Genomic DNA, 20,199 nt, shown 5'->3' with positions numbered 1-20,199 from the left:
AGACTGGATTAGGGTTTGGAACAGAGGAAGAGATGCTGGACTCACAGAGGGAGTTATGTCAGACAACGAGGGGGTCAGGGGGAGAGAGAGAGAGAAGACACAGAGACTGGATTAGGGTTTGGAACAGAGGAAGAGATGCTGGACTCACAGAGGGAGTTATGCCAGACAACGAGGGGGTCAGGGGAGAGAGAGAGAGAGAAGACACAGAGACTGGATTAGGGTTTGGAACAGAGGAAGAGATGCTGGACTCACAGAGAGAGTTATGCCAGACAACGAGGGGGTCAAGGGAGAGAGAGAGAGAGAAGACACAGAGACTGGATTAGGGTTTGGAACAGAGGAAGAGATGCTGGACTCACAGAGGGAGTTATGTCAGACAACGAGGGGGTCAGGGGAGAGAGAGAGAAAAGACACAGAGACTGGATTAGGGTTTGGAACAGAGGAAGAGATGCTGGACTCACAGAGAGAGTTATGCCAGACAACGAGGGGGTCAGGGGAGAGAGAAGACACAGAGACTGGATTAGGGTTTGGAACAGAGGAAGAGATGCTGGACTCACAGAGAGAGTTATGCCAGACAACGAGGGGGTCAAGGGAGAGAGAGAGAGAGAAGACACAGAGACTGGATTAGGGTTTGGAACAGAGGAAGAGATGCTGGACTCACAGAGGGAGTTATGTCAGACAACGAGGGGGTCAGGGGAGAGAGAGAGAAAAGACACAGAGACTGGATTAGGGTTTGGAACAGAGGAAGAGATGCTGGACTCACAGAGAGAGTTATGCCAGACAACGAGGGGGTCAGGGGAGAGAGAGAGAGAAGACACAGAGACTGGATTAGGGTTTGGAACAGAAGAAGAGATGCTGGACTCACAGAGGGAGTTATGCCAGATAATGAGGGGGTCAGGGGAGAGAGAGAGAAGACACAGAGATTGGATTAGGGTTTGGAACAGAGGAAGAGATGCTGGACTCACAGAGAGAGTTATGTCAGACAACGAGGGGGTCAGGGGAGAGAGAGAGAGAAGACACAGAGACTGGATTAGGGTTTGGAACAGAAGAAGAGATGCTGGACTCACAGAGGGAGTTATGCCAGACAACGAGGGGGTCAGGGGAGAGAGAGAGAGAAAACACAGAGACTGGATTAGGGTTTGGAACAGAGGAAGAGATGCTGGACTCACAGAGGGAGTTATGCCAGACAACGAGGGGGTCAGGGGAGAGAGAGAGAGAAAACACAGAGACTGGATTAGGGTTTGGAACAGAGGAAGAGATGCTGGACTCACAGAGGGAGTTATGCCAGACAACCAGGGGGTCAGGGGAGAGAGAGAGAGAAGAAACAGAGACTGGATTAGGGTTTGGAACAGAGGAAGAGATGCTGGACTCACAGAGGGAGTTATGCCAGATAATGAGGGGGTCAGGGGAGAGAGAGAGAGAAGACACAGAGACTGGATTAGGGTTTGGAACAGAGGAAGAGATGCTGGACTCACAGAGGGAGTTATGCCAGACAACGAGGGGGTCAGGGGAGAGAGAGAGAGAAAACACAGAGACTGGATTAGGGTTTGGAACAGAGGAAGAGATGCTGGACTCACAGAGGGAGTTATGCCAGACAACCAGGGGGTCAGGGGAGAGAGAGAGAGAAGAAACAGAGACTGGATTAGGGTTTGGAACAGAGGAAGAGATGCTGGACTCACAGAGGGAGTTATGCCAGATAATGAGGGGGTCAGGGGAGAGAGAGAGAGAAGACACAGAGACTGGATTAGGGTTTGGAACAGAGGAAGAGATGCTGGACTCACAGAGGGAGTTATGCCAGACAACGAGGGGGTCAGGGGAGAGAGAGAGAGAAGAAACAGAGACTGGATTAGGGTTTGGAACAGAGGAAGAGATGCTGGACTCACAGAGGGAGTTATGCCAGATAATGAGGGGGTCAGGGGAGAGAGAGAGAGAAAACACAGAGACTGGATTAGGGTTTGGAACAGAGGAAGAGATGCTGGACTCACAGAGGGAGTTATGTCAGACAACGAGGGGGTCAGGGGAGAGAGAGAGAGAAGACACAGAGACTGGATTAGGGTTTGGAACAGAGGAAGAGATGCTGGACTCACAGAGGGAGTTATGCCAGACAACGAGGGGGTCAGGGGAGAGAGAGAGAGAAGACACGGACACTGGATTAGGGTTTGGAACAGAGGAAGAGATGCTGGACTCACAGAGGGAGTTATGCCAGACAACGAGGGGGTCAGGGGTGAGAGAAAACCACTGCCATTTATTAAAGTGGATTGTTTATTTAGAGGATGACCAAAACCACAGTTGTCAGTTTTGATCAAAACCAAATCTGCAGATTTTAATTAATTTATTTATTTATCGCATTTGTATCCCACATTTTCCCACCTATTTGCAGGCTCAATGTGGCTTACATAATTTTGATAACATTGTCATTACAGGATAACAGATACATTTAGTTTTGTGCAGAGATTAAGTAAGGGGAGAAAGAAGAAGGAAGGGAGTGATTAGGGGGGTAATTATAGAAGGTGAGCTTTCTTAACTGATTGGGTTGATGAGGTGGATTAGTGTGGTTATAGGTTCCCATTGTAGGCCTTGTTGAAGAGATATGTCTTCAGAGATTTGCGATAGTTGTTTCGTCGATTGTTCTCAGGTCTGTGGGCAATGCATTCCATAATTGCGTGCTTATGTAAGAGAAGGTAGTGGCATGTATCAGCTTGTATTTTAGTCCTTTACAACTGGGGAAGAGTAGGTTGAGAAATTTGCGGGATGATCTTGTGGCGTTTCTTGGAGGTAGGTCCACAAGGTTTAGCATGTAGATTGGGGTGTCTGCGTGAATGATTTTGTGTACAATCGTGCAGATCTTGAACGTAATGCGTTCCCTCAGTGGGAGCCAGTGGAGCTTCTCTCTTAAGGGTTTGCACTTTCATATTTAGTTTTTCCAAATATGAGTCTGGCGGCAGTATTCTGGGCAGTTTGGAGTTTTTTGATAGTCTGTTCTTTGCAGCCCGCGTATAGTGCGTTGCAGTAATCCAGATGACTTATTACCATTGACTGTACCAGGGTACGGAAGATGTATCTCGGGAAGAAAGGTTTTACTCTTTTAAGTTTCCACATGGAGTAGAACATCTTTTTCGTCGTGTTTTTCACGTGGGCATCGAGAGTGAGGTTTCGATCAATGGTGACTCCAAGAATTTTCAAGTTTTGTGAGACAGGAAGAGAACAGTATGGTGTGATTATGGTGGAGAAGTTTTTTGTGTTATGCTGTGAGGTGAGTACAAGACATTGTGTTTTTTCTGCGTTAAGTTTTAGTTGGAATGCATCTGCCCAGGTGTGCATTATTTGGAGGCTTTGGTTGATCTCGTTGGTGATTTCATTTAGATCATGAAATTAGCCACTCAATTTTGGCCAAAAGCAAAACTGTCGCTCTGCTCCTCCCCTTCCCAGCAAAGAGCGAGTCCCCCAACCCCCATCTGCCTGCCAGAGAGAACGTCCCTTTGCCCCCTCCCGGGCAGAAATCAGGCTGACTATCCACCTCCAACTACCCACAGGCCCTACCCGGGCCAACCTTTGGACGCCCTGGCATCTGGTGGTTCTTTGGGGTCATTCCAGCCCATTCTACCTATGCAGTCAAAATGGCCGCTGTGCCTTCCCATGGCAGCCTGTCAAGACTGCCGCAGGGGTCACAGCAGCCATTTTGAGATTGGAACCAGTATGGGCAGTAGCCACTAGGGATTGCTCCTGTGCATACCAGTTCCAATCTCAAAATAGCTGCTGGGACCTCCCACAGCGGATGCGCAGGAGTGACTCAGGATTGCTCCTGCTCCAAAGAGCCACTCGACCACCTGAAGGTAGGCCAGGGGAGGACTTTGGAGAAGGCAACGAGTGGACGTGGGGGGGGGGGGGACGGTTAGTTTCAGCTGAAGCCAAAACTAAAATTCAGTCGGTCTCAATATTTGTTACGGAACGTGTGTGTTCATTTTCAGCGTTGCTGTAATATTTAAACAGTTGGAGTCCTCCATGCTTACAGATGATAAACTGATAAGGGTGTGGGTGTATCACAGAAATGTATTTAAAATCTCTGAGAGAAATAAGTGGTTGGCAAAACTAAAGTTATATCACAAAAAACGTTCTTCCTTTAAAATATTTAATTTCTTTTATTACAATACATATATCACATAAAACCACTTATGCTGTGTAAGTTCCGGAACTTGCCCAGTCACACCCTTCACTTCACCACCCATTCACATAAACCTTGTGTGGGCACATTTCTATATATCCATAATCTGTGTACATGCTCCCCAATTGTTGTTTCCTCAATTTCAAATCTTCCACTTGTGTCTTAGATATCGTCCTTAAAGGTTCAAATTATAGTCCTTATAAATCATAAAAATCTTCTAAATCACATCAAGCAGGAGCACAGTGTTCACAACAAAGTCTCTCCAGCACTCTTCTTGGAGTAGTGTTAGTTCAGCAGAGTGAATCAGTGCAGTGTGTCAAGGGCTTCCTGGAATTTACATACTGTTTCCAGACTTTAAGCACCTTCTAACTCTTCACACCTTCTCTCTTTTGTTCCTCTGGGATCTGTTCTTCTAGTTTAAATATTTATCCCCAGTAATATATATACTGGCAAAACTAAACGACATCAGAAACCTACAGTTCCTCTCAGAACTAAAAAAATGAAGTTAACAGGGACAGCCAAATTTCAGGGGAGTACAGTGGAGGGGTGGCGGAGTGGCCTGGTGGTTGGAGCACTGGTCTTGCGGTCTGGAGGTGAACGGTTTGGGTCCCACTGCTGCTGCTCCTTGTGATCCAAAATCCACATGGATGAATGGGGAGGGTGTCGGAGGCATGGCGGGGGCGTGGATGTCCTCAAAGAGACATCCGCATTTTGGACTTCCTCAACTGCCGTCACAGGGAAGGACGTCCTCAACTGCAAGATCGTTAAGGGAAGGGCTTTTTCCATTCAGTTAGTGGGACCAGTGCACTACAAATGCTGGCTCCTCCCAAGACCAAATGGCTTGGATTTGGTCATTTGGCCAAAAACCGAGAACGACCATCTCTAAGGTCGACCTAAATTTCATGATTTCGGTGTCCCCGACCGTATTATCGATATGAAAGACGGACGTCCATCTTGTTTCGATAATAAGGGTTGCCCCTCTCCTTTACGGGGCCGTCCTTAGAGATGGGCGCTCCCGTTCGATTATCCCCCTCTCTGTCACCTACGAACCTTAATGCAATATAACTCTGTATTTCTCATTCCAGAAATGGCGATCGCCATTATGGAACAATGTAAGCCACATTGAGCCTGCAAATAGGTGGGAAAATGTGGGATACAAATGCAACAAATAAATAAACAAACAAACTGAAAGCTGGATGAGGACATGTGAGTCCTTTCCTTATGTGTCAATAGGAACATAAGAGTTACATCTAGCCCAGTATCCATTTCCGACAGTGGCCAGTCCAGGTCAGAAGTCATCTTTTAGCAACCAGTCCTTCCAGATAACCATGGCCTGGCCAGTTGAGCCCATAACCCACCAAGCTTTCTTTTACTTTTTAACGCTTTTTCTTGTCTTCCTCTCTTCAATAGTCCCTTTCCCTATGTGTCCTTCTGTCTGTCCTACCCTTATCCTATTGGTCCCGTCTGTCTGTCCTGATTTAGATTGTAAGCTCTTTTGAGCAGGGACTGTCTTTTCTTCACGTTCAATTGTGAAGCGCTGCGTACGACTGGTAGCGCTATAGAAATGATTTGTAGTAGTAGTAGTTAACGAGCATGGTAACGTGTGCCGAGTTGAACTCCCGTAATCAGTTTCCAATTGGCTGGGATAGGGTTGTAGGGAGATGTAGTTTCAGAAAGAAAATGTGCGGTGGGGGAGTCGGGCTGCAGGAACGAGAGGGAGGGTATCAGAGACGGGACTGGGGGAAGGGTACACACATACCCTCTGACAGACAGAGAGTGAAAAGAAACGAGCTGGTCAGAGAGTCTTCTCTGGCTTGAAATCAAAATAAAAACACAGCAAACAAGCTTATTTCAAACAAAAGAAAAACAATTGTTGACATCTGATTCTGGTTCATTTTTAGCAAGAGCAATTTGGACGGAGACTCTCCCCTCCTTTTCCCGGGTGCCAGAGCCTTTGTCCAGTGCCGGTCCCAGTTCTCTTGCTGAAGCTTTCATAAAAAATTAGCCCCCCCCCCCCCCCCCCCCCCCCGTTAGAAAACTAGTAAAGGCCCTGGTCTAAGACACATGATAACACACAGGAGGGGAGGTGCCAGGGGGAACGCAGTACCTTTCACACAGTGCAAAGTTGTGTCCGTGAGCCTCATGCACGCACACAGGTTGAGGTACTGAAGTTTCTGCAGGTGTTTCACCACGACCATTCCTTGATCTGCAAAACAAAGACAAAAGCATCGCCACACTGGGACAGACCAAAGGTCCATCTAGCCCAGCACCCTCTCTCCGACAGTGGCCAATCCAGGTCACAATCACCCAACAAGATCCACGGAGCACAGCATTTTGTACTGCTTGTCCCAGGAATAGTGGATTTTTCCCTACGTCCATTTAATAACATTCTATGACCTTTTCCTTCAGGAAGCCGTCCAAATCTTTCTTAAACTCTGCTAAGCTAACCGCCTTAACCACATTCTCTGGCAACGAATTCCAGAGTCGAATTACGCGCTGAGTAAAGAAAAAGTTTCTCTTATTTGTTTTAAACTTACTGCACTCCAGCTTCATCACATGTCCCCGTGTCCTAGTGTTTTTCGAAAGCGTAAACAGATGCTCCATATCTATCTTTTCCACTCCACTTTTTATTTTATAGACCTCTATAACCGCAAAGAGCAGCTCAAAGGCAAAATAATAAAACAGGGAGAACTAATTGTAACAGAGCAGAAAGAAGAGAGACAAAAACATCCCCCCACTGATACACACACACACACCAGTGGTGAAGCTATGGGGGACTATGGGGGCCTGGGCCCCTTCTCCAAATTGGCTCTGGGATCCCCGGTTTGGCTGGCCTCACTGTATTGCCTACCCTGCTCTTCTCAGTCGTGCCGTGCACGCTCGTTTTATTGAAACTGAGCGTGCGCGACACTTCGCACGTACTCGGTTTCATTAAAATGAGTGTTCACGGCACAACTGACAGCAGAGCAGGGCAGGCGATGCGAGACCAGCGTGGGACAAACGCTTCAGCTTGTGGGGGTTGGGGAACCCCTAGAGATAAGGTACCATCATGCAGCTGCCCCCTCACTTTGGGCTCTGGTTCCCTCCCTCCCGTTGAGGTCTGGCTACGTCCCTCACACACACACACACACACACACACAATAAAACAGGGAGCAGTAATTGCACGGTTGCCAGATGGGTGGTTTTCCCGCCCAATCGGGCGGTTTTCCGCAACCCGCCGCGGGAAACTTTTGCCTGCGGTGGGTTGCGGTTTTTTGGGCTCATTTTGTTTTTTCTGTGTGGGTTTTGGGGCGGTTTTTCGGCCAGCGGAGGGGTGGGGCTAATGGCGACAGAGGCGGGGTTTGCTGACGTATTGGGCGGGGTGATGACGGCGGGGGCGGGGGTGATGACGGAAGGGGTGGGGCTGATGACTGCGGTGGTGGAGTTGACGGCGGGGGTGGGGGTGATGACGGAAGGGGCGGGGGTGATGACGGAAGGGGCGGGGGTGATGACGGAAGGGGTGGGGCTGATGACGGCGGGGGCGGGGTTGATGATGGAAGAGGCGGGATTGATGACGGCGGGGTGGGGGGTGATGACGGAAGGGGCGGGGTTGATGATGGTGGGGCGGGGCTGATGATGGCGGGGCGGGGGTGATGACGGAAGGGGTGGGGCTGATGACAGCGGGGGCGGGGTTGATGACGGCGGGGGTGGGGGTGATGACGGAAGGGGTGGGGCTGATGACGGCGGGGGCGGGGTTGATGATGGAAGAGGCGGGATTGATGACGGCGGGGTGGGGGTGATGACGGAAGGGGCGGGGTTGATGATGGTGGGGCGGGGCTGATGATGGCGGGGCGGGGGTGATGACGGAAGGGGTGGGGCTGATGACAGCGGGGTGGGGGTGATGACGGAAGGGGGTGGAGTGTCTGCGGTTTTGGGCGGGTTTTGGGCTGTTTTGTGTGGGAATTTTTTTTTTTATTTGGCAACCCTGAGTAACTGTAACAGAGCAGAAAGCAGAGACAAGACAACAAAACAAAGAGGATTAATTCTAATGCAGAAGCATTTTTCCCTCCCTCCACCAGAACAGACTGCTCTCTGGCTGGAATCAGGAACGAGAACACTCTTACCCCCTCGGTGCTGGGCCCCTGAAGCCAGCAGTGGCCCCAAGGGGTCAGGTCTCTCATCTTTGCGGCTGTACCTGTAATGAGGGGGCAGGACACCAGGCTGAGGTGCTTTAAGCTCTGGAACGCCTGCAGCTGTCTCAGGAGTTCATTGGTGGCATACGGATAACAATTCAGGACAATCTTCAGGATCGGACAGCCAAAGAAGAGCTCCAGAATTCTCGGCCGCAGGATCCGCTCCTGGACCATGTACGCGATGAGATGCTCGGCCAGCTCTGGAGTCAGCGAAGACAGACTGCTGCAGTACTGCATGCAGGGAGCTGCAAAGAGAGGTGAGAGGAGAGACTGCTGAAGAACTGCATGCTGGGAGCTGCAAAGAGAGGTGAGAGGAGAGACTGCTGACGAATTGCATGCTGGAAGCTGCAAAGAGAGGTGAGACTGCTGAAGAACTACATGCTGGGAGCTGCAAAGAGAGAAGTGAGAGAAGAGACTGCTGAGCATCTGATGCAGGGAACCACAGAAATAGAAGTGAGAGGAGAGATAGATGCTTAACTGATCACCAGGAGCTATATAGAAACAGACAGCTGTCAGGAGAGACTGCAAGCTGACTGATTGCCAGGAGTTATACAGAAAGAGAGAACTAAGAGGAGACACTGCTGTTCCTGTGACTGCTGGAAACAAGAATGAAAGATGGCCTGAGAGACATATGAGGAAGTCGTGAGGATTGGAAAAGAGACATTAGTGACAAAAAGAATACATTTTGGAGGGGGAAAATGCAAAACAGTTGTGAAAGTCGCAGACAGAAGAATGAGGGAGCTGTGGGCAGGACTGGGGCAAAGAAAGAAGAGGTTAAGGGGCTGTGGTGGGGGAGACAGAAGCAACAGCAGAAGAGAGGGGGTGAAGTGAATCCATGCGGGGAGGAAAGGGAGTAAAGTGAAAGTGAATGGGGACCTCCAGGTGCTCTGAGATCCTCTCTACAAGGTCTTGTAGACAAATTAAGTATGACACCACTCATCAAGGTATTTTCTCCTTTACCAGCCTCTGGATTGCTTTGCCCCACCATCTGCTTACCCAGTCCTCGTTAGATAAATTTTCTTCGTTAAAGACACCTTCACTTAAATCTACTGTAGTCCCCAATCTCTTTGCTAGGGGTCTGTCAGCAATCCCTGCAGGCTACAACTCCCACCCATTCTACCCTTCCCTCCTTCCCCTCTTCCCTCTCCTCTTTATCCCTCTTCTTCTCACTACTTCTAAGAAGCTTAGCCGAGATTGGGTGGCAGAGCCGGTGGCAGGAGGCGGGGATAGTGCTGGGCAGACTTATACGGTCTGTGCCAGAGCCGGTGGTGGGAGGCGGGGCTGGTGGTTGGGAGGCGGGGATAGTGTTGAGCAGACTTATACGGTCTGTGCCAGAACCAGTGGTGGGAGGCGGGGCTGGTGGTTGGGAGGCGGGGATAGTGCTGGGCAGACTTATACGGTCTGTGCCAGAGCCTGTGGTGGGAGGCGGGGCTGGTGGTTGGGAGGCGGGGATAGTGCTTGGCAGACTTATACAGTCTGTGCCAGAGCCGGTGGTGGGAGGCGGGGCTGGTGGTTGGGAGGCGGGGATAGTGCTGGGCAGACTTACACAGTCTGTGCCCTGAAAAGGACAGGTACAAATCAAAGTAGGGTATACACAAAAAGTAGCACATATGAGTTGATCTTGTTGGGCAGACTGGATGGACCGTGCAGGTCTTTTTCTGCCGTCATTTACTAGGTTACTATGTTACCCTTTTCACTTATTGTATTAGTATTTAAGCCCCTGGCTGGTGTAACAAACACTTAATAAACTTGGGTGTGGGAGAAGCAGCGTTTTGCGAGGATAAGCGATGGGAAAATGGGAGAATGAACAAGTGGTGGAGGTAAGAAGACAAGAGGTGGAGAACAAGGTAAAAAAAGAATTAATGGGAGGGGGAAGGGGTAGAAGAGAAATGCAGATGCACAGCTATAGCAAGATAGGTTTAGCATATGGGGCAGCAGGAAGTGTTTGTGCCCCCCTGCTCTCACCCGGATCCACACTTCTCTCTTCCTCTTACCCCTACTCCCCGGTCCTTTTTTACCCTCTTCCTTCTCCCCCAAGTCCTAAATATTAGAATAATAGTGCCGATCTTTCAGCCTTTTCATACACTGCCAGACTACAGCTGTATTTCAGCCATCTCTCTGCCCCCCCCCCCCCCCCACACACACACACACAGAGGGCTTTCCATCCTGGTACAGTTGCCCCTCTCAGTCCCCACCCCCACCCAGTTACAGCCCTGAAGAGAAGCACTGAAGGAAAAGGATAAGAGACAAGCAGTGGGATGAGAGAAAAATGATGGAAGCAGCATGGGAGGGGAGAAGAATGAGAGAAGAAATGGAAGGAATCTGGTGGGGGAGAGAGGCAATGGAAGGAAAGAGGAGATGGGATGTGGGGAGAGAGGGGCAATGGGAAGAGATTGAGGAAGAAAGAGGAGATAGGACACAAGTAGGGAACAGAGAGAGGCAAGGGGTGGAGAAGAGGGGAGGAAAGAGGGGACATGAGTAGGGAGGAAAGAAGACATGGGATGCAAGTAGGGAGGACAGAGAGGCAATGGGTGGACCAGAGGGGAAGAAAGAGTAGATGGGATAAGTCATGGCTCCGTCATGGCTCCAGCTCCAACCCCAACAGACTTACTGAGGAGGCCTTGCAACGGCATCCTCTCTGCATCCTAGGGCGTGCATGGCAGCCCACTGGATATAGGACTAGTGTCGGGATGTCTGGGCATCATCAAGGGCTGAGCGCTTTTTAGGGAGCTCAGTCCTACCTTGAGTGTTTTTGCAATTGTTTCCTCCTGGTTCCTGATTATCAAGTTCCACTTGTCTCCTGGTTCCTGTTCTGCCAAGTCCAGCTTATCTCCTGGTTCTTGCTGGTTCCTGCTCTGCCAAGCCCAGCTTCTCTCCTGGTTCCTGATTTGCCAAGCCCAGCTTGTCTCCTAGTTCCCGCTTTGCCAAGTTCCACTTGTCTCCTGGTTCCTGCTTTCCAAGTTCCATTTCTCTCCTAGTTTCTGCTTTGCCAAGTTCCGCTTGTTTCCTGGTTCCTGATTGCCAAGTTCCGCTTGTCTCCTGGTTCCTGCTTTGCCAAGTTCCGCTTGTCTCCTGGTTCCTGCTTGCCAAGTTCTGCTTGTCACATGGTCCCTGCTTGCCAAGTTCCGCCTGTTTCCTGGTTCCTGCTTTCCAAGTTCCGTTTCTCTCCTAGTTTCTGCTTTGCCAAGTTCCGCTTGTTTCCTGGTTCCTGATTGCCAAGTTCCGCTTGTCTCCTGGTTCCTGCTTTGCCAAGTTCCACTTGTCTCCTGGTTCCTGCTTTGCCAAGTTCCGCTTGTCTCCTGGTTCCTGCTTGCCAAGTTCTGCTTGTCACATGGTCCCTGCTTGCCAAGTTCCGCCTGTTTCCTGGTTCCTGTTTGTCAAGTTCTGTTTGTCTCCTGGTTTCTGCTTTGCCAAGTTCCGCTTGTCTCCTGGTTCCTGCTTTGCCAAGTTCCACTTGTCTCCTGGTTGCTGCTTGCCAAGTTCCACTTCTGGTTCCTGCTTGTCAAGTTCTGTTTGTCTCCTGGTTCCTGCTTTGCCAAGTTCCGCTTGTCTCCTGGTTCCTGCTTTGCCAAGTTCTGTTTGTCTCCTGGTTCCTGCTTGCCAAGTTCTGCTTGTTTCCTGGTTCCTGCTTGTCAAGTTCTGTTTGTCTCCTGGTTCCTGCTTTGCCAAGTTCCACTTGTCTCCTGGTTCCTGCTTTGCCAAGTTCCACTTGTCTCCTGGTTGCTGCTTGCCAAGTTCCATTTGTCTCCTGGTTCCTGCTTACAAAGTTCCATTTGTCTCCTGGTTCCTGCTTGCCTAGTTCCGCTTGTCTCCTGGTTCCTGCTTGCCAAGTTCTGCTTGTCACATGGTCCCTGCTTGCCAAGTTCCGCCTGTTTCCTGGTTCCTGCTTTCCAAGTTCCGTTTCTCTCCTAGTTTCTGCTTTGCCAAGTTCCGCTTGTTTCCTGGTTCCTGCTTGCCAAGTTCCGCCTGTTTCCTGGTTCCTGCTTGTCAAGTTCTGTTTGTCTCCTGGTTTCTGCTTTGCCAAGTCCCGCTTGTCTCCTGGTTCCTGCTTTGCCAAGTTCCACTTGTCTCCTGGTTCCTGCTTGCCAAGTTCCGCCTGTTTCCTGGTTCCTGCTTGTCAAGTTCTGTTTGTCTCCTGGTTTCTGCTTTGCCAAGTTCCGCTTGTCTCCTGGTTCCTGCTTTGCCAAGTTCCACTTGTCTCCTGGTTGCTGCTTGCCAAGTTCCATTTGTCTCCTGGTTCCTGCTTACAAAGTTCCACTTGTCTCCTGGTTCCTGCTTTCCAAGTTCCGTTTCTCTCCTAGTTCCTGCTTTGCCAAGTTCCGCTTGTTTCCTGGTTCCTGATTGCCAAGTTCCACTTGTCTCCTGGTTCCTGCTTTGCCAAGTTCCGCTTGTCTCCTGGTTCCTGCTTGCCAAGTTCTGCTTGTCACATGGTCCCTGCTTGCCAAGTTCCGCCTGTTTCCTGGTTCCTGCTTGTCAAGTTCTGTTTGTCTCCTGGTTTCTGCTTTGTCAAGTTCCGCTTGTCTCCTGGTTCCTGCTTTGCCAAGTTCCACTTGTCTCCTGGTTGCTGCTTGCCAAGTTCCATTTGTCTCCTGGTTCCTGCTTACAAAGTTCCACTTGTCTCCTGGTTCCTGCTTGCCAAGTTCCACTTCTGGTTCCTGCTTGTCAAGTTCTGTTTGTCTCCTGGTTCCTGCTTTGCCAAGTTCCGCTTGTCTCCTGGTTCCTGCTTTGCCAAGTTCTGTTTGTCTCCTGGTTCCTGCTTGCCAAGTTCTGCTTGTTTCCTGGTTCACGCTTGTCAAGTTCCGTTTGTCTCCTGGTTCCTGCTTGCCAAGTTCCGCTTGTCTCCTGGTTTCTGCTTGCCAAGTTGCGCTTGTTTCCTGGTTCCTGCTTGTCAAGTTCTGTTTGTCTCCTGGTTCCTGCTTTGCCAAGTTGCGCTTGTCTCCTGGTTCCTGCTTTGCCAAGTTCCGCTTGTCTTCTGGTTCCTACCTTGTCACACTTCATCCTTGTCTCCTAGATTCCTGCTGTACCAAGTTCTTGTCTTGCTTCTTCCCCCTATTCCGGAAATGACCTGTCTGCCTTGGTTGGGAATCCGGTTATTGACCTAGATCTCACCACCCAGAATCACAACAGGATGCGAGTAGGAAAGACAGAGAGGCAACGGGAGAAAAATAGGGGAGAAAAGAGCAGATGGGATGCAAGTAGAGAGGAGAGAGGGGCAATGTGTAGAGTGTGGGGAAGAAAGAGGAGATGGGATGTGAGTAGAAAGGGGAGAGAGGCAAAGGGAGGAGCAAGGGGAGGAAAGAGGAGGTTGGGATATGAAGAGAGAGAGACGCAATGGGTACAGCACAGGTGAGGAAAGAGGTGATGGGAAGTGAGTAGAGAAGATACAGAAGCAATGGGAAAAGAATTGGGGAGGAAAAAGGAGATGGGATGAGAGTAGAGAGGAGACAGAGGCAATGGGAGGAACACAGGGGAGAAAAGAAGAAATGGGATGCAATTAGGAGCAGAGAGAGGCAAAGGGAGTAGAATGGGGAGGAAAGACAAGATGTTATGTAATTAGAGATCCTCTGTGTTCATCCCAAGCCTTTTTGAATTCCATCACAGTTCTTTCTCCACCACCTCCCTCGGAAGGTCATTTTATTTATATTTATTTATTGCACTTGTATCCTACATTTTCCCACCTATTTGCAGGCTCAATGTGGCTTACAAAGACCTGTTGTGGCAACGAGTACAGTTGGTGTTACAAATAAATCAATGCAAACAGAAGGATCTGGTCAAGTAGATATAGAAAGAGACATTCTGAGTAAAGGTGGGTAGGTGTTGTGTTATAGTTAGTTATGGGTTATCATGGTAGGCCCTGTTGAAGAGGTAGGTTTTCAGAGACTTGCGGAAGGTAGATAATTCGTTGATCGTTTTCAAGTGAACTGGTAGTGCATTCCATAACTGCGTGCTCATGAAGGAGAAGCTGGTCGCGTGTGTTAGTTTGTATTTCAGGCATCAACCCCCCCTCTCTGTGGAAAAAGAATTTTCTGACATTACTCCTAAGTTTACCACCCTACAACCTCAATTCATGTCCTCTAGTTGTACCATTTTTCCTTCTCTGGAAAATATTTGTTTCTATATGAATACCTTTTAAGTATTTAAACATCTGTATCATATTTCCCCTGTCCTTCCTCTCCTCTAGGGTTTACATATTCAGGTCTTCCAGTCTCTTCTCTTATGTCCTTTGGCCCAAGCCCCATATCATTCTTGTTGCCTTCCTCTGGACCACTTCAAGTCTTCTTACATCTTTTGCAAGATACGGCCTCCAAAACTGAGCACAATACTCCAGATGGAGCCTTACCAGTGACTTGTACAGGGGCATCAACACCTCCTGCTGGTCACACCTCTCTCTATACAGCCTAGCATCCTTCTGGCTATGGCCACTGCTTTGTAACACTGTTCAGATCCTCAGATACTATCAGCCTCTCACCACCTAGCACATATGGTAAAATTATGTATCATACCTGATAATTTTCTTTCCATTAATCATAGCTGATCAATCCATAGACTGGTGGGTTGTGTCCATCTACCAGCAGGTGGAGATAGAGAGCAAACTTTTGCCTCCCTATATGTGGTCATGTGCTGCCGGAAACTCCTCAGTATGTCGATATCAAAGCTCCATCCACAGGACTCAGCACTTAGAGAATTACACCCACAAAGGGACACTCTGCCCAGCTCACCACCGCCGAAACGGGGGAGAGGAATTAACCCAGCTCATCCCCACACAAGTGGGGAGGGGAATCCGTCCAGCTCATCCCCGCGGAGCGGGGGAGGGACACCACCCCGCCGATGCGGGGGGATCTGGCTTATCCTGCAACCGCAACCGCGGGAGGAGCTGACTGACCCTAACACCGCCGAAGCGGGAGGGGTACAAAGCTGCCCTACAGCCGCACGAAGCGGGAGGGAGCGCCGGCAGAATTTATGTCTCAATCCAGCCCCGTAAAACGGAGGGGAGAGGAATGCAGCAGCTCACTGTAACACAAACTCGTCTCAACTCTTGAAGAATCCAATTGAAAAAACTTGAAGACGAAGTCCTCCTGAACAGGAACTGAAGACTAAACTTGAACCTGAAATGCAACCAGAATATAAACAGTACAGATATCTGGGAGGGGCTATGGATTGATCAGCTATGATTAATGGAAAGAAAATGATCAGGTATGATACATAATTTTACCTTCCATATCATCAAGCTGATCAATCCATAGACTGGTGGGATGTACCGAAGCAGTACTCACCCAGGGCGGGACATAGAAATCCCTGACCGCAACACTGAAGCTCCAAACCGGGCCTCCGCCCGAGCAGCCACAGCCAAGCGGTAATGCCTGGAGAAGGTATGGGCCGATGCCCAAGTTGCCGCCTTGCAAATCTCTTCCAAGGAGACGGAACCGGCCTCTGCCATCGAGGCCGCCTGAGCTCTAGTGGAGTGAGCCTTCAGCTGGATAGGCGGCACCTTCCCCGCGGCCACATAAGCCGCTGCAATGGCTTCCTTGACCCATCTTGCCACTGTAGGCTTAGCAGCCTGCAGACCCTTACGAGGACCTGCAAACAGGACAAACAGATGATCCGATTTCCGGAAATCATTGGTCACTTCCAAGTATCTGATGATGACTCGTCTCACATCCAGAAATTTGAAAGCAGAAAATTCCTCTGGGTAGTCCTCCCTACGAAAGGAAGGGAGACAGAGCTGCTGATTCACATGGAAGCGAGAAACAATCTTGGGCAGGAAGGAAGGCACTGTGCGAATAGTCACTCCTGCCTCAGTGAACTGCAGAAAAGGCTCTCGACATGAGAGTGCCTGGAGCTCGGAAACTCTTCTGGCTGAAGTGATAGCCACCAAAAAGACTGCTTTCAACGTCAGGTCTTTCAGAGATGCCCTCGACAAGGGTTCAAAAGGCGGCTTCTGCAAGGCTCTTAGCACCAGGTTGAGATTCCACGCAGGCACCACTGAACGCAGAGGAGGGCGCAGGTGATTAACTCCCTTGAGAAAACGTACCACATCTGGCTGCGAAGCCAGGGAAGCACCCTTCAGGCGGCCCCTGAAGCAAGCCAGAGCCGCCACCTGGACTTTAAGGGAACTGAGCGACAGGCCTTTCTCCAGACCTTCTTGCAGGAACGCCAACACTGAAGAAATTGGAGCAGTGAAGGGAGAAAGTGAGCCTGCTTCACACCACGCTGCAAAGGTACGCCAAACCCTGGCGTAAGCAGTAGAAGTAGAGCGCTTCCTCGCTCTCAGCATAGTGGCGATGACCTTGTCTGAGAAGCCCTTCTTCCTCAGACGCTGCTGCTCAATAGCCAGGCCGTAAGACCAAAGGGGGAGGGATCCTCCATCACCACGGGACCCTGATGCAACAGGCCCTGCTCCACTGGCAGCCGCAGAGGGTCGTCCACTGAGAGCCTGATCAAGTCCGCATACCAGGGACGTCTGGGCCAGTCCGGACCCACCAGGATTATCCGGCCCGGATGCTTTGCCACCCGGTCTAGTACCCTGCCCAACATGGGCCAGGGCAGGAACACATAGAGAAGCTCTTGTGTCGGCCACTGTTGGAGAAGAGCATCTACTCCCAGAGATCGAGGGTCCCGTCCTCTGCTGAAAAAGCACGGCACTTGACAATTGGCCGATGACGCCATCAGATCTAGGCTCGGCTGGCCCCAGCGCTTCGTGATGTCCAAGAACGCCTGAGCCGATAACTGCCACTCTCCGGGATCCAAGGTATAGCGACTGAGAAAGTCCGCCTTGACATTCATGACTCCGGCAATGTGGGCCGCTGACAGCTGTTCCAGGTTCGCTTCCGCCCACTGGCAGAGATTCATGGCTTCCTTGGCTAGAGGGGCGCTCTTGGTACCTCCCTGGCGGTTGACATAGGCCACAGCCGTGGCATTGTCCGACAGGACCCGTACTGGCTTCAACGCCAGTACCGGGAGGAACTCCACAAGCGCCAACCGAATGGCTCTGAGTTCCAGGAGGTTGATAGACCACTTTGCCTCTGCAGGAGACCAGAGCCCCTGCGCTGTCCTTCCCATGCAGTGGGCTCCCCAGCCCGTCAAAGAGGCATCCGTCGTGACGACAATCCACTCCGGGGTCACAAGAGGCATTCCTGCAGACAACTTGTCTGTCTTCAGCCACCAGCTCAGCGCCTTGCGCACTGCTGGGTCCAAGGGAAGGCGCACAGCATAATCCTCCGACACCGGAGTCCAGCGCTGCAGCAGAGAGTGTTGAAGTGGTCTCATATGAGCCCTGGCCCAGGGCACTACATCCATCGTGGCCGTCATAGAGCCCAACAGCTGCACATAGTCCCAAGACCGAAGCGGAGAGGCTACTAGGAACTGGTCCACCTGAGCCTGAAGTTTGACAATCCGATTGTCCGGCAGGAACACTCTGCCTACTTGGGTGTCGAATCGAACTCCCAGATACTCCAGGGACTGAGTCGGGCGCAGCTGGCTTTTCTCCCAGTTGATGATCCACCCCAGGGAGCTCCAAAGAGCAATCACCCGGTCCACTGCTTTGCCGCACTCTGCATAAGAGGGGGCTCGGATCAACCAGTCGTCCAGATAAGGATGGACTTGTACTCCTTCCTTTCGCAGGAAGGCCGCGATGACCACCATTACTTTGGAGAAGGTCCGCGGAGCAGTAGCCAACCCGAACGGAAGGGCTCTGAACTGGAAGTGTCGGCCCAGGACTGCAAAACGCAGAAAGCGTTGATGAGGAGGCCAGATGGGAATATGCAAGTACGCTTCCTTGATGTCCAAGGATGCCAGGAACTCCCCTGCCTTCACTGCCGCTATAACAGAGCGGAGAGTCTCCATGCGAAAGTGCCGAACTTTCAAGGCCCGATTGACCCCTTTGAGGTCGAGGATAGGCCGTACAGAACCTCCTTTCTTTGGTACCACAAAGTAAATGGAGTAACGTCCCTTGCCAAGCTGATTTTCTGGCAACGGAACGACCGCACCCAGGCGGATCAGATTGTTCAAGGTCTGCTGCACTGCCACAGCTTTGACCGGAGACTTGCAGGGAGAGAGTACAAACCCGTCTCTTAAGGGTCGGCAGAACTCTAGCTTGTAGCCGTCTCTGATGACTTCCAGCACCCAAGCGTCTGAAGTTACTCTGGTCCACTCGCCCAGAAACGAGGACAGGCGTCCTCCAATCTGCACTGGGCCATGGACCAGGACCCCGTCATTGGGTACGAGACCCTGGCGGAGGACCGGAGGGCGCACCTCCGGGACGGCGGTCTCTGCGAAAGGAATGCTGCTTGGGGGAGAAATTCCTCTTGAAGGAAGAAGGGGGCAGAGGAGCCCGACTTGCCCGGGCGGTACCGACGGGCTTCCTGAAACCGTCCTCTGGAGATACCGGGGCGAGCACTGGCCTGAGCCCTGACCTCTGGTAACCTCTTGCCCTTAGATGTGCCGAGATCGGTCACAATCTTGTCCAGCTCGACCCCAAAGAGCAGCTTGCCTTTAAAAGGCAACTTAGCCAGGCGGGACTTAGAGGCGTGGTCAGCAGACCAATGTTTCAGCCAAAGCCAGCGCCGCGCAGAGACTGACTGAGCCATACCTTTAGCTGAGGCTCTCAAGACATCATACAGTAAGTCTGCCAAATAAGCCAAGCCCGATTCCAGGGCCGGCCAATCACCCCTCAAGGAAGGATCCGAGGGGGAAGCCCGCTGCACAATCGTCAGTCAAGCCCTGGCCACATAGGAGCCGCAAACCGAGGCCTGTAAACTTAAGGCAGCCGCCTCGAAGGACGACCTTAAGGCCGCCTCCAATCTTCTGTCTTGGGCGTCCTTTAGGGCCGTGCCACCTTCCACCGGCAATGCCGTTTTCTTAGTCACCGCAGTGATTAAAGAATCCACGGTAGGCCAAAGAAAGGCTTCCCGTTCACTTTCAGGCAAAGGATAGAGGCGGGACATAGCCCTAGCCCCTTTAAGGCTCGCTTCCGGGACATCCCATTGAGCCAAAATTAAGGTGTGCATGGCATCATGCACGTGGAAGGTTCTAGGCGGGCGCTTCGTCCCCAGCATAATGGCGGAGCCAACAGGGGCTGAGGGAGAGACGTCCTCTGGAGAGGAAATCTTCAAAGTGCTCATGGCCTGCAGTAACAGGTTGGGCAAATCCTCTGAGCGAAAAATCCGCGCTGCAGAGGGGTCATCCGCTCCATCCGAGCGGGAATCCGTCTCCTCCAAGGAATCCGCAAAGGACCGTTGGGAGAACTCAGATACGCTGCCCTCTTCTACATCAGAGGAGACAAAGTCCTCTAAGGCCTGGGAATCCACCCGAGGGCGTTTACTTCCGGGGGCCTCAACCCCTTTATCGGACAAGGGAGAAGGGGCAGCGTTCTGCATAAGGAAGGCCTGATGCAGCAGCAAAATAAACTCGGGGGAGAAACCCCCCAGACTGTGCACTTCAGCCGCCTGGGCCACAGCCCTAGACGCACCCTCAACCGGCGCTCGCAAGAGCGGGGGAGAAACATGCTGCGCATCCAAGATGGCGTCCGGCGCGACACTCCGCGAAGGAGCCGCGCGGGAAGAACGGCGCTTAACTTTAGCCGCTTTTTTGCTGTCGCCCAAATCAAGGGCGTCCATGGCATTAACGTCTCCCAGCTCAAGGGCGGCCCAAGAAGAAGCCGTCCGAGCAGAGTGGCCGGCCAAGATGGCGGAGGCGAGCAGCGGGGGATGGGCGTTTATGGCGGGAAAAACCGCCGCACCGGAGGAAGACCCGGGACACTGACCGGCCTCCGAACTGACACCCAACAAGGGCGAGTCAGACTTTAAGACCCCCGCATCCCCACTAGAAGCGCACACGCGGTCCGGGGAGCGATTCTTCGCGCCCTCGCCC

At 51.4% G+C, this 20,199-nt stretch overlaps 1 protein-coding gene across 1 annotated transcript in view; it reads right to left on the bottom strand.

Annotated features, from left to right (window-relative positions):
* LOC115461903 overlaps positions 1 to 20,199 on the bottom strand; it is a 149,321-nt gene that overhangs the window by 50,941 nt on the left and 78,181 nt on the right. Inside the window, exons 10-11 of the mRNA XM_030191962.1 lie at positions 8,334 to 8,576; positions 6,267 to 6,365 (exon numbers count right to left, since the gene is read on the bottom strand). Coding sequence (XP_030047822.1) covers positions 6,267 to 6,365; positions 8,334 to 8,576 — 342 coding nt within the window. The remainder of the gene's footprint in view (positions 1 to 6,266; positions 6,366 to 8,333; positions 8,577 to 20,199) is intronic.

The sequence above is a fragment of the Microcaecilia unicolor genome, chromosome 1 (assembly GCF_901765095.1).
Source record: "Microcaecilia unicolor chromosome 1, aMicUni1.1, whole genome shotgun sequence".
Lineage (NCBI taxonomy): Eukaryota > Metazoa > Chordata > Amphibia > Gymnophiona > Siphonopidae > Microcaecilia > Microcaecilia unicolor.
This window is presented reverse-complemented; position numbering and strand designations above follow the sequence as displayed.